General features: G+C 45.0%; 1 protein-coding gene across 1 annotated transcript in view; it reads right to left on the bottom strand.

Moving 5' to 3' along the window:
- The window catches only part of HAUS3 (HAUS augmin like complex subunit 3), a 117,647-nt gene that overhangs the window by 11,383 nt on the left and 89,271 nt on the right, over window positions 1-16,993 (bottom strand). Inside the window, exon 5 of the mRNA XM_086964202.1 lies at window positions 15,015-15,243. Coding sequence (XP_086820328.1) covers window positions 15,015-15,243 — 229 coding nt within the window. The remainder of the gene's footprint in view (window positions 1-15,014; window positions 15,244-16,993) is intronic.

Below are 16,993 nucleotides of genomic sequence, written 5' to 3'. Positions count from 1 at the left end.
TTAAGTAGCGCTTTTGATCTGGTGGATCAATCCTCCCTATGGATCACGCTGTTAGAGCTTGGGGCCCCAGGAAGAATAATCTTCTTTTTAGCTCGGCTGTACAAAAGATTACAAACTGGTGTCTGGTATGGGGTGAGAGGGGAGTGTACGCCTACATTTAATGTTAGATGTGGCATTGGACAAGGCTGCTTTTTACCCTTTTTATCAATGAGGTGGATGCAGTTTTAAAAACAGTAAGAGCAGATGCCCCACAGGTAAAAGGGATAGACGTACCAGTACTGCTCTATGCAGACGATGCAGTGTTATTGTTTAGGACCCCTATTGGCCTCCAGCGTCTGATGGATCGGTTTACTGTTTTTATAAAGGATAGGAAACTGCAGATTATAAGAATAAAACTCTTACAATGATCTGCGGGGTAAGCCTTAATAAGTCCCATGCCTTTTTTATAGATGGAGAGAAGGTGCAACAAGTGGATACATTTTGTTATCTAGGTACCACCTTTGCCAGAGATAGAACATGTTCGCAAGAAATTACAAATGTTCGGGCGAAGATGGCCAAAAGTGGCGTTTACAGATTTGCTGCAAAGATAGGCCATAGACACATCAGTGACATGATGCAGATCTATCAGTCCAGATGTTTATCGATTGCCCTATATGGGGCTGGGGTGTGGGGATACTATCCTGATGGCTGCCTACAAATTGAGGAAAATACTTTCCTCAAAAAATTACTCTGCCTACCAACCTCAGCCCCAACTGATCTAATCCATAGAGAAGTCGGGATCAATTATCCGTCACATCTGATATCTTTAAGGCCCCTAATGATTTGACGATCTATCTGGCAAAAGGAGGAGACAGCTTTTAATAGACCTGTAATTAATGATTGCCTTGATTTGGATAACTATCTTAGGATTCCTTGGTTAAAATATATTTTATATAGCTTTCAGGAAATCTATGACAAATATTTTGGCTGACCTAACTTACGCTGTTGTAGATATGCCAAAAATTGAGATGAAGAAAAAATGGCTTTGCCTCCTATAATCTAGAAGCACAGGGCTCGGTGTCTGGAAGAGCCAAGGGGGGCCTTTTGACTCTGGTCACCCGATGTCTATCGCTAAAAGTGGAAAGATATTTGAATGCTGGGGCACATTTCCAGACTCTTTGGCTGCACGAGAAACATGCTAGTGACGTTCTTTTAATTAATTATTATAACAGCATATTTGACAACATGCAGCATAGAGTCGTTAAGGACTTCGAGACCGCCATTGAGAAGTTGACCGATGAGGAAAATGTTATTTTTGATTTTATTTGGGTGGGTGATTTTAATATTCCAACTTGTCCTATGTCCACATTTAGGGTATGTGGGGTGCAAAGTAATACAGGAGACTATGATCTGCATTTCCCTCACAGCATTTATGGCAAGTCACTAAATAAAATCATGGCGGATCATGACTTGGAACTCCTGCAATTAGCAAAAGATGAATGCGGTAATATGATTCCCACCTATACTGGTAGGAATACAAACTCTACTATTGATCATGTCGTGGTATCATCTAATATTACACCTTCATGTATGGCTCCTAGGATTGAAGAGTCTTTATTAAGTGACCACAATTGTATTATCTTAACAATTGTTATTTGGGAATGCAGGTCTGTCTTCACTACAAGAAATGTGGAGAATATTTAACCGCACAGACCCAATGGTACTAGATTAAGATGGAAAGGGGAAAAAATCTGAGACAGTGATCTACCTATGGCTGACAAATATTTTGGCTGACCTAACTTACACTGTTGTAGATATGCCAAAAATTGAGATGAAGAAAAAAATGTATGTCACACAGAGCAATGAGGTGGTCAAACATTAACGGTCAACTACCTACCTGTATGTTTTACAACAGATATTTAGATTGTGAAGGCTTCCAGTTATATTTGAGCCAGGTGACCAGACCTTCACACAGATTTGTTCTTACGAGGCTTAGGCTTGGGCTGGTACAGCACCTGGTGGCTTTCCCACATCCTAAAAAGCACCCGGTCAGCCCTTGCCCGTGTGATGGTCAATCTAAACAATGCACATTGCACTTTCTTCTCATCTATAATCTTTACATGAATTTTCGTATAGCCTACCTAAAACCCTTGTTCATAAAAAATGGTATTTGTACTGTAGATGAAGCGGATTTTTAATATGCAAAACCCAGACATGTTTTTTACTGCTACTTTTTTTTTATATAATTCAACTAATGCCAGGAAAAGTATGATGTTTTAACAATGTGTATAACTGATAGGAACATAAGTTACTTACCTGTAAACTGTGGTTCTCCAGTATTGGTGTCTTTCATAGATTCACATGCTTGAATATTCCCCGTCGAAGTGGGAGTTCCACAGCACATAGAATAGCAGTAATATATGCATATATACATGAAAAAATACCATAATTACATATATACATACATATAATGCAGTAAAATATCTCAAGTTTAAAAGTACCATAGAACAGAATAGGCCCATAGAAAGCCTAAGGGAGAACTCACTTTAGTAACTTATCAGTGTCATTATGTTTTGGTCCACATTCTAGCCAATCAGGCTGTAGCTCCCTTTAGAACCTTCTCCTCAGAAGCCCAAGTCCTCAGATTTTCGTAGCACAAAGTAACCAAAAGTGCCTGAGGAGAAAAGAGCCTCTGAGGGGAGGAAGGGAGGGTCGCATGTGAATCTATGAAAGACACCAATACTGGAGAACCACAGCACGGCGACGAATGGGTGTAAACACCCGGAAGAGGCCTTTGAAAAACTGTTGGATGACTCTAGAGGAATACAGTGATGTGGAGCCATCATGACGGAAGCAGGAAAGTGCTGCCAGAAACACCTTAAGAGTGGAGTGAGAAAGTCCTGACTTTGCAAGGGATAGGAAAAAAGGCAGGATCTGTTCCGGTTTGGCGGTCATTGGATCCAAAGCCTTGGTGTGGCACCAAACACAGAAATGCTTCCACTTCAGCTGATAGGTTTTAATGGTGGATGGAGTGCGAGCGGGAGCCAACACCTCTCTGCAATCTGCGTTGATGGTTAGACGTGCAAATTCATTGTGTTCAGGTTCCAGGCATGGAGCTGGAGATATGCCAAATCTGGGTGGCAAATCTGCCCTTGCTTCATCGTGAGGAGGTGAGGCAGAGGATGAAGCGATATTGGTTCGGTCTGGGAAAACAAGAGAAGGTCCGAGAACCATGGGCGCCGCGGCCACTTGGGTGCGATCAGGATGACATGACAGGGTTGAAGCCTCATCCTGTGCAACAGGCGCAGAATCAGAGAAAGTGGAGGGAAAGCGTAGATGAATTTGTTCGACCAGTTGATCAAAAATGCATTTCCGCTCGACTCTCTGTGGGGATGACGACTTGCAAAGCATTGGCATTTCCTGTTTGCAGCAGTCGCAAAGAGATCCCTCTGCGGCTGGACCCACTGATGGAAAATTAACTCGAGAGTTGGTTGGTTGAGTTCCCACTCGTGATTGTCCGAGAGAGATCTGCTGAGTGAGTCCGCCAGAACATTGGAAACACCCGGCACATGGATGGCTGTAAGATGAACTTGATAACGAATCGCCCAGTCCCATATTTCCTGTGCTCGTCGGGAAAGCAGAAGGGACCTCGTGCCGCCCTGCTTGTTTAGGTAGTGCATGCTGGTAGTGTTGTCTGTTCTCACCAGCAGAGATTGGCCCTGCACTATCCTCTGGAAAGATCTCAGGGCAAGGAAGATTGCAAGAAGCTCTAGGCGGTTTATATGCCAAGTGCGCTGGATTGCAGTCCACTTTCCTTTTACAGACATTCCTTCGATGTGCGCTCCCCAACCCTCTAGGGACGCATCGGTTGTAAGCGTCAGAGTCGGAGTTGTGTCATGAAAAGGCCGACCCATGGATATGTTCGAAGGGTGAGACCACCATTCCAGTGCCCCCTGAATGCGGGGCGTGAGAAGGATCCTGTCGTTGAACAACCCTGAAATCTGCTTCCACTGCTTGTCTAGTTCCTCTTGAACAACCCTCATATGTAGCCTGCAGTAGGGGATCAACTGTATGCACGAGGAAGCCATGCCCAGGAATGATTTCAACATCCAGAAGAAACGTACAGCTTTGACTGCAGGAATTGTACCATCTTGAGCATGCGGTCCTGTCTTTCCTGGGAGACGAAAACCTTTGCAAGCCGAGAATCTAGTGAGGCTCTTAGAAAATCTCGCTGCTGAGACGGGCGAAAGTGTGACTTCTGGCAATTGATGGAAAGGCCCAAGTTTTGAAAGAGAGAGATGCAAACCTGAGTGTGCTGATTTGCCAGCTGGAGGTTCAGGGCCTTTATAAGACAGTCCTCCAGGTATGGATAAAATTGAATGTTTTGTACTAGCAGAAATGCAGCTACCGGAGCCATGATCTTGGTAAAGACCCTCGGTGCTGAGCGTAGGCCAAAAGGCAGTACTCATAATCGAAAGTGTAGGTGTCCGACTGTAAAACAGAGATACTTTCTGTGCCTGGGGTGAATCGGCACGTGAAAGTATGCGTCCTTGAGGTCGATTGTGGAGAAGAACTCTCCGGGATTGAGATAATTCAAACTTTGAAGCAGGGTCAACATTTGAAATGTTTTTGACGTGATAAATTTGTTTAGGGCCCGTAAGTCCAAAATGGGGTGCCACTCTCCCGACTTTTTCTTGACTAAAAAGAAGCGGGAGTAAAACCCTTTGCCTTGCTGGCCTTGCAGTACCACCTCGATAGCACCTTTTCTGATCATTAATTTGACTTGAGCCAATAGTTCCTCGAAATGGGGAGGGGGCGGACCAGTAGGAGGGCGATTGGGAGGAAATTTTGTAAATTCAAGGGTATGTCCTTTTGAAATCACATCTAGGACCCATTGATCGGAGGTGATGTTGGACCAATTCAAGATGTAATTGGAGATTCGTCCTCCAATTTTTACAGTCGGTGGAAGGTTGACGCTGGGACTGTCACTGTTTCTTTGCATTTGAACCACCTCTGTATGTGGTTTTCCTCTCGTATGGTCTGGAGGAAGTCTGTCGATTTTGGGACTGGTAAGTATTCCTTTGACGGTTTTCATTGTAAGAGTGATATTGGTGTGATCCACGAAAAGTGGAAGAATTGCCGCCTCTACCCCGTGTTCCTCGACATGGCCGTTTTCTATACTGAAGGGTTGCTAAAGCCTTGGCCGTATCTGTATCCTTTTTTATTGATTCGAGGACATCGTCGACATGTTTGCCGAAGAGCGAATCACCGTCATATGGTAGATCGAGTACTCTAGCCTGAACTTCCGGGCGAAATGTTGTTGATTTTAACCAGCCTTGACGCCTCAAAACAGCAGCCCCAGCCAATTCCTGAATCCCGTAGAGGAGATATCAAGGGCGCAGTCAATGATCTCTGAAGAGATCTTTTCTCCCTCTTGAATGATGGCTAGTGCTTCTGCACAGATGGCATCCGGTAATTGTGGAAGTAATGCTGCAATTTCAGACCACATTTGGCGGTCAGAACGCCCAAGAATAGCCAAAGAATTAGCCACCCTTACAGTCGTGGCTTCCATGGTGGTAAACTTTTTCCCTATGGAGTCCAGCTTGCGGCCTTCCTGATCAGGGGGAGATGTGAGAGGTGTGGAAGGATTGCGGGACCTTTTTTGAGCTGCCTGGGTAATTACGGAATCCGCCTTAGGCTGTGACACTAGGCATACCGGAGAATCTGCTGGCGCCTTATACTTTTTATCAAGCCTTGGTAAGACAGCTGGGATCGAATTTGGTTGCTCCATCAATTTGAGACCTTCCTCCCAGATATGGTTGATTATCGGAATAGTGCGAGCTTGCCTTTGAGGTAAGTCTTTGAAATCATAAAGAAAACAATCAGTCTGTTGGACTTCTAAAGTGAGGTGAAACCTCTTAGCAGCGCAGACCATTAAGTTATGAAAACTGCTTATGTCCACAGGAGGCGAAGGTATTGGCGACGTTGGTGGGGTTGAAGGTGTTTGAGCCCTGTAATCGTCCCACTCTTGAAGGCCATCATCATCATCATTCTGATCTGTGTTGTGAGGGTCTTGATCCTCATTAACCGTATCCTGCTGGATACGCACTGGTGACCTGGGTGGAAATGGTGCAGGAATTGGAGGCTGTGGAGGAGGTTGCGGCACTGGAGAAACAGGCCTAGACGGTGGGAATCTGCGATTATAATCGTCCAGCATGTGCTGCAGATTCATAACCAAAGACAGTGGTATCTGTGTCTGCCTGTTCACCGCCAGTAACCTGGCTAAGGAGGGTATTTGGAGCTGAAATTGAATTATAAACTTAAAGCTGTTCTGAATAGGGGCCCTCAAAATAAGTTTGGCCCAGGGCCCCCAAAATCCTTAAGATGTTCCTGCAATCAGCAACGGGTTTCCGAGATTGTGGGTTTGCTGGGGGCTGAGTGTATTCTGATGATCAGATGGCCAAAGAATGTGAGCATTTTTTCCCACTTTGTATACTGACAAGCACTTTACAGGTATTTGAAAGACCATTTACACGTTAATGAGGCTTTGTTTTTAACCCATTCTTAGAGCCCCTGAATCTCCACTCTTCCTATTACTGGGAGAATTAGCCCCCCTCCCACTCCCCACCACCCCTGAAATCGTTGTGCCTCTGGCCTCTAAAGACCTGTGACTCCAGACACTCTCAGCCCAGCCCCCAGCAGCTGGGGCTGCAGCAGCCGGGCTGAGATACAAGGCGCCTGAAAGCAACAATAAAAGGTGAAGTGCGCGCCCCCCGGAGGGATGCTGCGCCCCCCCAGAGGGGCGCGCCCCACAGTTTGAAGATCTATGGTTTAATGGATTATGGATTGAAGAGAACTGATTCATACAAAATAGGTTCAATGCATATTTAGAATGTTCAATAGGCAGTAATGCTCGGGTAGCTGCAGGAGGTAGCGATTTCAAACATAGAGATGAACAGTCTTGTGAAATGTGTATACATATTTGCAATTGACCCGGTTTATTTGATGTACAGAGGAGATTGAATAGCACTATGTATGTTGCTCATGTTATCCTTGTTTTGCTAATATGCGGATAGAAGTTTTTGTAAAGCTACATATTGTGTCAAGACGAATATTCTTGGCGATCCTTTTTGATTCTACTCATGTCACCATTTATTTGTGAATATGTGGATAGAAATCTTTGTAAAGTTTCTTATTGTGTCTAAATGAACATTCTTGGTGACCCCTCTTTTTGTTCTTCATTTTGTTTTTCTACAGCCCTGAGGAAGTCCCATTAAGGGATGAAACGCGTTGGCTGTTGAATTTACATTTGTAATCATTTGAAAACTACAGAATTCAAAGAATAAAGACTTCATTGAATACATCCAGAAGACGTTTTTTTGTGCATAAATACTAATGTGAATTACTAATACGCTCCTTCCTAAATTGTTTGTATTGTTTAGTGTTAGAGAGGTTGGGCGGTGCCTTCAAGGGAGGTTGAGCGTAGCAACTATTTAAATTTTTCAATATTGCCCACAAGGTGCGGCCGCTGGTCATCCCCATTATCACCAATTTCAGTTCAATTAAAACATTTGGGATGTGTGTGACTGGTGTATGTATACATCTGTATGAACATGGTTTTGGAGGAGGTATTCGGGCACATGGTGCATGTGCAATTCTCATTAAATGAATGAATGAGCAATCCATTACACTCTTAAGTGTGGCTTTTAAAACAATGGCTGGCTTTGTGCAAATACTTCCCAGGTCTCTTTACCAACTACCTCCCTTCTAACTTAAAGTACAATTGTTCCGGTACTCTGCAGTAGTCGCAGAGCTTTTGCAAGCGCTTTAGCAACCCCTTCCACTCTTCCTGAAGCAAGCTGCAACAGAGGAATCTAGTTTCATGTCACACAGTCGTCATGCCCATCTGAGACTGGATAAGCTTGCAAACACCCTACAGATAAAAACTGCGTCTGTTTAACAGTACTTTTTTCAATGATCTAAGAAGTTGTTCACCAGTGTTGCTTGGAAGAACTTTTGATCCAGGGACAGGACTCTGCAAGTCACTACTGCCCTGATAAGCGGAGACCAAGCACGGACCAAAGATTTGAGAGGAGTACTGCTGGGACTGGCATATGTAAAAAGAGACTGCTGTCTGTTGAGAATATGCTGGATTGCATCTTTCAGGAAGTGTACTTGCCATCCAATGAAGCCTGGAGGCCTGTTGACCAAATGATCTAGGTCCTGATTTGGTGAGCTTGTCAAAGGAGGTTGTCCTGGGTTCGAAACCTTCATCTTTCTAACCAAAAAGTTTCCAAAGTTGTAGGCATTTAAACCCCTAGTGCATAACTGGCAAGGTACACCGTCTTTAGCTTTGCCTTGTTGTTGCCCGTGACTTGTGCCAGAATATCTAATCTTGTATAGACCCCTGGCACCAAAATTTATTGGACCTGGATGCCCCTAAAAAGTTCCCATTCTGGTGCATTTTATAGTATACAAAATGGTTCAGTCGGGTAGTGCTCAATTCCTTTATCCGTACAATCATTACACAGTAATTTAACAATAAACATTACTTGTAGAACAAACAGATGGGGGTCACGTAACTAGTTAGCATGGAGGAGTCTCATTCGTTATCGGAATTAACCAAACAAATTGCTCCACCAACTAAAAACGGCCATGCACAACCACCCACAGAATCGAGAAAGAGCTATCAATCCTTTTCATGTCCGGGAGAGGTTTCCCGTGCACCAGCATAAGAATCAGCCACCCCCCCTGACCGACTCATATGGCTAGTTGTCTCCAACGGACTGCTCAGACACCAAAATCTGTCTCTGCATCCCAGAAAGACTGTTTTGCTTAGCAGACTTGGGTGAGAACTATGCTGTTTCGAAGTAGGCAGCGGGCAGTTCTTTAGATCTTGTGCAGGATCTTGTGGTAGGTGCATCAATACCCATCCACATTTTAGCGCCAGCACATGAAACCAAATTCACTGCTGTGCAAAGTAGAAGTTTGCCCTTTGAAGTCCAAGAATAGGATATTGGAATTCTGGTGGTACTGTTAACCTGGTCCTTTCACAAATGCAACGGACTGCTGTTCAGAGGTTGAGGACAACTCTGGCTTCTCAAACATTAAATTAATCTTTTTATAGCACCTAGCACGTTTAACAGAGTTTGGGTAATATTTCTAGCAAGGAAGGAACCATCAGGTGTGTTATTATTTTACAAGTTGTACATTATTGTGCATATTAAAGGATTTTCTTTTACACAGTTAACTACATCATATCCTTGAAAGGTTATTTTTCACTACCCTGAGGCATTTAAGTGCTAAAAGGAAGTACTTGGTTATCCAGTTTCAGGTTCAATAGTACTGTCCTCTAGTATACCATTGCAAAACAACTCCAATTGTTACAAATAAATCACAGTAACCTAGAACTGCCTCAAGACCAGAGTGGCCACTTTCGATAAGTAACTAAACATTGTTTGAATGTTAGGCCTAGTGATCTGTTGCAAAGGTATATTGATCATAAAATGTGCAAAACTTGAACTTTGGGTTATGCTTAGAATTCCCATTTTTGCTCTCAAACACAATTTAAACTGTTGTGTTGCAAACTATAATTTTTTTTTGGGGGGGAAGAGGGAGTTTCCTACTACATTGAAGAACTGAAGCGGGAAATGTCTGCAAAGAGGGTGAATGTAGTTAATTCCAGAAAAGGATTACATCTCGACCTAAAAATCATTTAAAGGGATAAAGTATGTTGTATACCCTGCCTGACGGGAGGGAAGCCCTTCTCAATAGTCTAACAACATAAATGGCCTCCTGGAAGGTAAAACGCTAGAAGAGTACAAAACTATTCAGGCTTATGGTCACTCCTTCGATTATATATTGCGCCAGTGAGGTGAGAGACCCAGTGTTCTAAATTGCATCTAACAAAATTGGCATACAGTGCATTCTTGAAATGTGCCACAGCGGCCAAGGTGCTCCTCATATGAAGATATGAGCTGTACCAAGCGTGGTCTAGCTGATATCACTGTCACTTGGATCATTTTCACCTCCATCGGCTATACGTAGTAAGTTTAGCTTTTAATGAGCTAAACTCAGGGAGGGAGGTGTGGGCTCCTCAATTTGTATCAAGTTCATAATATAATCATTAACCACATCGATGCTGATGATGGAACCGCTCCGTCATCAGCCGTGGTGGCGCTGTGCTGATGACGGAGCGGTTCAGTCATGGCCCGCCCGACGCGCCTGCGCGGCGCATTCTATTGAGCGGGAGGGGCCCTACGAAACCGCTCCGTCATCAGCACAGCTCACCCGAGGCTGGTGACGGAGCAGTTCCGTCACCAGTGTGTGAGTGCCGCACGGCCCCCCCGCACCCTTAGCGCTGCGGCGGAATAGCCGCCGCAGCGAAGGAGTTAAAACGGACTGCAGCGCAAACAAAGTCTGCCCTTAAATCAACAAAGGTTTTTATGTGGTTACATGTGCATAAATCCCATAATTTCAATATGCTCATCAGGTGCCATGATGGAAGTTCCATCAGTGCTGCGGTCTGAGCCAACTAAATCCCACGCTGCCAGGAGGTCGCCAGTAAACAAAAATCTGCCATCTGAGCAATCAAACAGCTCACAAGAACAATCCAACAACAAAGTATAGGAGCCAGAGATTGGATTTGTGCACAACTCGATTCTGATCTGGCTGAACTAAGGTGGAGACCACCCTTACACATGTATTATCGAGGGTCTTGGCTAGAATTTTGCTCTCTATGTTAAAGGGAGAAAATAAACACATGCACTACTTTCATTGTTGGTGTTTGAAGGTCGTCAGCAAAGCCAGAGATGGGTCACTTCCACTTGAAAAGCACCATTTTAACAAATTTCTGAAACCAGGGAATGGAAAAATTCGCCAGTTTTATAAGTGGGAGATCTTGGTTTTCTAACATAATAATATCAGTTATGGCATACAAAATTTCCTGTTAAAGGGAATTTGACGGCTGCAAAATCACTGGCACCAAGTATTTGTACTGGAAGATCACGGACCAATTTCACTGCTAGTTCTTCGAAGCACTGTGGTGTATAACTCAACATTTCCCAACTAAATGCAGTAACAACTGATGGCCTACAAATCAATATTTTTAACGTTTGACATTTACTTTTCACTTTTACTCAAGGAGAAGTTCTTTACACCGTCTTGTTGCAAGTACATCTGACTTGACATCATGCTTCATTGCTTACTATGCTTTTTACAGAATTGGTTCATTCCAGTTTAGCGCACCTAAAATGGCGCATTCACATTTGGAATATTTAAGTTTGACACCTCCTTTCCTTGAACTCTGTAGGCACTCAAGCAAACTAGTACTGGAGATGGTCAGCTAAACCTGGAGGCTAGTTTAATGGATCTAAATTGATGCCTGCCCTATCCAGCAGCAAAGTGCTGCTGCATAACAGTATTGATATACTGATAGCCAGGTGAGGAAACGCAGAAATGCTCACCAGCAGTATGAACACCACAGAGCAGCTTCTATTGATCTTCTATGGTTTCTCCAAGCCTGCACAGCATAGTCTGTCCAGTGTTGCTCCAGAACTGCTGTGGCATAAACAGTGAAGGCAATGAATTATGGCACATTGGCTTTAGCCCCTGGGGTAGAATTAGGGCTAATGAGCTCTCTCCCTTTGACAAATGTTAAGCAGGGACATGGGAATGCGATGATATGTGTTGGGAGCATTTCAGCATAAGCAAAGTAACAAAGATGCTCAGGTTTTGAACAATGCTCTGCCAGTAGTCCCATACCTCCAGATGGTCAAACAAGTTATTGTCTCATGGTGAGGATGATTAGGCAGGTGGGCTATTGAGATCTCCAAAGTTGACCCCCTAATGCTACTACGGAAGTGTCCTGGCACTTGGGCTATGCTCAATATGTACCACTGTCAAGAATGCTACTTGATTTTTAGTGGTATCTGTGGTTGCTACTAAAAGATTAGAAGATGCACATAGCCTTAATCAGATTCCCTTATATGCCTCTTCAGGGTGATAGAACAAGTGCGAGGGTGTGTGAAGTGCACACTCGTGAGTAATGGGAATAGGGAATTAGGGGGCTTTCTTGTGCATACAGCTCTATTGCAAATTCAAGAGAAACATCAGAGCAGAGGCTCAACTAGAGGCAAATTTCGGGGGGGGGCTAAGAAAACATTTCGGGGGGGGGAGGGGCTGAACCTTTAATCAGTAGGCGGAGTGGAGCTGCAGGGGCTCCAACAAGGGGTAAAACAACAGCACGGCCTAATTAACATTCAAATGGTCTTTTAAAGACCTGTGAAACGTTTGGGTGCGGCTTTGTGTGTGCCCGGGATCTGTCTCATGCCAGGCTGCCGCAAACGACGGGGGGGGCTGAAGCCCGGTGAGTACAATGGGTGTTGCGCGCCTGCATCAGAGGTCAGTGGCAGGGACGAAGCAACAATACTGCAAGTCGCTTCAAAAGCCTCCAAATGCCTTCAGTATGGTGCAGTACACTTTATTGAATGTTCTTTTTGATTTTGTTTTCAATCCGAGATTTGGGATTTCTACCTAGCACCTGCGGTTGTAGGAAAGGGAAGAGGAGAGGAAGAAGATACAGTGAACAAAATACGGACAGCCACGCAGCACACAAGGATGCCGTCCGCAACCGCAACCCCTCAACAGGGCTGCCAAGAAGACCTCTTTCAAAGACCGCCTCGACAACAACGCACACGACAGCAAGGAGCACTTCAACATCGTAAAGGAACTCTCCAACCCCAGCTCCAACACCAACGACATCCCGCCATCGCAAGCCCTGTGCGAGTCCCTCGCCATCTTCTTACACCGCAAGATAGCAGACATCCACAACAGCTTCAACACAACAGACCCTCCGCACACCATCAACCACGTCCCCTTGCTAGCCTGGACCAGCGTGAATGTCAATGACACCATCAAGACCATGAGCACAATCCACTCCAGCTCTGTCAGACCCATTCCCGCACCACGTCTTCAACAAAGCAAGCATCTCCATCGCACCGCACCTACACAACGTCATCAATCTATCCCTTCTTCTCGTCGTGCTTCAACATCCTGCGCATGCTACGAAAGATCTTTCGGTGGATCCCCACCGAGACCAGGAAGACGGTCACCCAGGCCCTCGTCACCAGCCGACTGGACTACGGCAACACCCTCTACGCCGGAACCACCACCAAGCTCCAGAAGAGACTCCAGCGGATCCAGAACACCTCAGCCAGACTCATCCTCGACATCCCACGGCACAGCCACATCTCCGGACATCTGAGAGACCTGCATTGGCTCCCCGTCAACAAAAGAATCACCTTCCGTCTACTCACCCACGCACACAAAGCCCTACACGATCAAGGCCCGAGCTACCTCAACAACCGCATCAACTTCTACGCTCCCAAACGCCACCTCCGATCAGCCAGTCACGCCCTCGCCGCCGTCCCCCGCATCCGAAGAACGACAGCAGGAGGAAGGTCCTTCTCCTACCTGGCCGCCAAGACCTGGAACTCCCTCCCTCCCGACCTGCGCCTGACCCAAGACCACCTCTCCTTCAGGAAGAAGCTCAAGACCTGGCTGTTCGAGCAGTAGCAGCACCCACCCCCCCCCCCCCCCCCCCACCCAAGCGCCTGGAGACCCTCCGGGTAAGTAGTGCGCTCTATAAATGTCTCTGATTGATTGATTGATTGATCCCTTGAGACCGCGACCTTCCCAGAGAGCTGGAAGCACACCGAGATAAACTCCCTACTCACAAAACCCAAGGCAGACCCAAGAGACCTCAAGAACTTCCGACCCACCTCTCTGCTCCCCTTCCCGACCAAGGTCATCGAGAAAATCGGTAACAGACATCTAACCCGATACCTCGAAGAGAACAGAATCCTGGACCCTTCCCAGTCGGGGTTCTGCAGCAACCACAGCACCGAGGCCGCCCTCATCGCCGCCACTGACATCAGGACCCTGCTAGACAACGGGGAGACTGCAGCACTCATCCTCCTAGACCTCTCCGCCGCCTTCAACACAGTCTGCCACCGCACACTACGTGCATGTCTCCACGCTGCAGGGATCCGAGACAAAGCTCTGGAATGGGCCACCTCCTTCCTCTCCGGCAGAACCCAGAGCGTCCGCCTCCCCCGGTTCCAAAACCTCCGAGATCATCTGCGGCATACCCCAAAAATCCTCCCTCAGTCCAACACTGTTCAACATTTACATGGCCCCGCTCGCACAAGTCACCCGACAGCACGACCTCAACATAATCCCCTATGCCGACGACACTCAACTGATCCTCTCCCTCACTAAGGACCCCATCACCGCCAAAGCCAACCTCCATGAAGGAATGAAGGCCATCGCCGACTGGATGAAGATCAGCCGTTTGAAGCTGAACTCGGACAAGCTGGAGGTCCTCATCCTCGGCTCCAACCAGTCAGCCTGGGACGACTCCTGGTGGCCAACGGCACTGGGGGCACCCCCGACCCCCACCGACCACACACGCAACCTGGGAATCATCCTCGACTCAACGCTCTCAATGACCAAGCAAGTCAACGCAGCCTTCTCCTCCTGCTTCAACACCCTCCGCAAGATCTACAGATAGGTAGATCTTGTAGATGGGGTTACATCAGAGGGTTTTTTTAATGTTTTTTTACAGGGACTTGGACTGTGTGATTTGCCTCTTTAGGATAAGCGATTCAATTAAAACTTCCAGGACCGTGAGGTTGAACAAACAGCAAGGAAGGAGGAGTCGCTGTTTTGCATGGAAGGCATTACTGCTGCAACATAAAACCGTTGACCCCATCTACCTTTTGGATTTCTTCTGCATTATACCCATTTCTGTTATTGCAGAAACTGCCCTTGATGAAGTCAGTGAGGGAGTTAGACTCTTAGGGTTATCACCTTAACAAAAATAAGTTAACACACAGAAATGTTTCCAAAGACATAAAGAACATCTCTCAAAACAGTAGCACACACAAGAAAAGTTTAGTTCAAAATCATCAACTTTTGATTAATATTTGAAGAGTCATTAAAATGCAAGTTATTTCTATATAAAAAAAACTTACCTTGGCACTAAGCAAGGGGCAACCCTCTCCGTAATACATTGAATCATGTAAAGTCTTTACATCAGCATCCATCTTAGACATGATTAAAGATTGTTCTTGACTCGAAACTGAGAACTGATCTTGATATGAAAGGATATTGTGCATTAATTTCTTTGCAACTTCCTCTAAGCCTTCATATGTTTTGAACAGCTGCTGCTTCTCATTTTTTCCTTCGATGAGCTGATAAATCCTGAAAGAAAAAATAGCAACACGGCTATCACTTTAAAAATGTTAAAATATAATTAGATTAGTCCAATTCGATTTTCCCTATACAGACCAGCGCTAATAGAAATAGCAAATGAGCTGGGAGAATATCTGATAAACTGAAAGAAATAAAATACAATTAACATAAAGAAGTCAAGTTGATAAAAGATAGCTTTACTTTTGAGACAAATAGAGAGTAAGTCCAAGGTGACTGATATCCACATGGAGAATAGTCAGTTTCTCAAAAGAATTGCTTCCCTTATAAAGGCATTTTTTGGGCTGCTTGAGAACTCTGGTCCTTAATTCAGTTCTTCACACTCGGGATTTTTCCCCCAAATAAAGCGGAATTCTAAAATGTGTGAAACACAATGGACAGCATGGCAGTGGTAATGGTTGCTTACCACAAGCAGATTTTTTAGCCTTTTCTTAATGTACTCTTCATATAGGAAAAACAGCATTATTATGCTACATACCTATGTATGCTTTCACCCGTTAAGTGCTGTGCACGTTCAGCGGACGTCGCGGGCACTACCTCGGTAGTGCTGCGCACGTCCGCTGAACGTCGCGGCCCCACCCGCGCAATAGAACGTTCCGTACCAGCGCGGAACGTTCAGCGCAGGGGAGGGGTTAAATATGGTCTATCAGGCTTGAATTTCCAGTACGTAAATACATAAAAGTTTAGAGTGAACAAGAAAATCCCAGCTGCCTGTTTTTCTGCGTATTCCTTTCTCGGACAGTGAACATCTAAATCTGTTTCAGCTCCTCCTTGGAAGGCGAAGTCATTGATTTACAACTTCGAATAAAAGACATTCTAATGAGTATTTGACTTACTGGAGAAGAGAGGTGGGATGGACAAAAATATAAGAAAGTACCAAAATTGTAGGACTACCATTAAAGTCAAATAAAGTTTTGTTCATGGACTTCAGTATAGAGGGACAATACAAATGAGGCGTTACCAACATAGTGCCCTCACTACAGCCAGTCCCACATGTGCCAGTTATACAGTTCCAGCTTTAATATAAACATAACAAGTGTGTTAGAAGATGCAGCACAGTTTTACAAGTCACTGCCTTAAAAACTGACTGAAAAAATACATTTGCAAGAATGGCCACAGTGACATTCATATTGCTAAACCAAATGATCAGTAACTTCCTCCGTTAGGGATCTTATAGCATTTCTAACAGCACATTTTGACAAAAGAGCCCCCCACCCCATCTGGCTAATTATTATTTTGATAAGACATGTCCTTTATCAAACTGATCCTATGCTACAAACAACTGAATCAAACGCCTAAAGTCCTTAGTACTGTGTGTAACATTTAATGGAGGGTCTCCGAATGCGTCCTATTTTGCATATCAGCAGATAACAGCATGTCACATTGAGAGTGATTCTGAAACGGTCATTACCAACACCTTGTCTTTGAGAATAAACGTTTTGAACGGCTCCTCAGATCCTGAATCTTATTAAGCTTGGAACAGACGTGATGACAACAAAAAGATATTTTCCAAGACAATGGCTTAAATGTGTAACTGTGAAGGTCAAAGAGAGCAAACGCTAAAACACTGCTCATCTTCCCTGCAGGTGTTTTTTAGGGTATTGAAGGTTAAACATTTCAAGAAATCACCCAAAATGGGTGCTATGAATAACCAAGACTTGCTCCTTTCACGGTAGTGAGCACCTGTATGGGGGCACAGACACTAGAGTGCCTTCTTCAGCAAGTGTAGATTTAGTCATAG

This window comes from Lissotriton vulgaris, chromosome 3_2 (genome assembly GCF_964263255.1).
Source record: "Lissotriton vulgaris chromosome 3_2, aLisVul1.2, whole genome shotgun sequence".
Lineage (NCBI taxonomy): Eukaryota > Metazoa > Chordata > Amphibia > Caudata > Salamandridae > Lissotriton > Lissotriton vulgaris.
The sequence above is the reverse complement of the archived record's forward strand: the minus strand, read 5'-3'. Positions and strand labels throughout refer to the sequence as shown.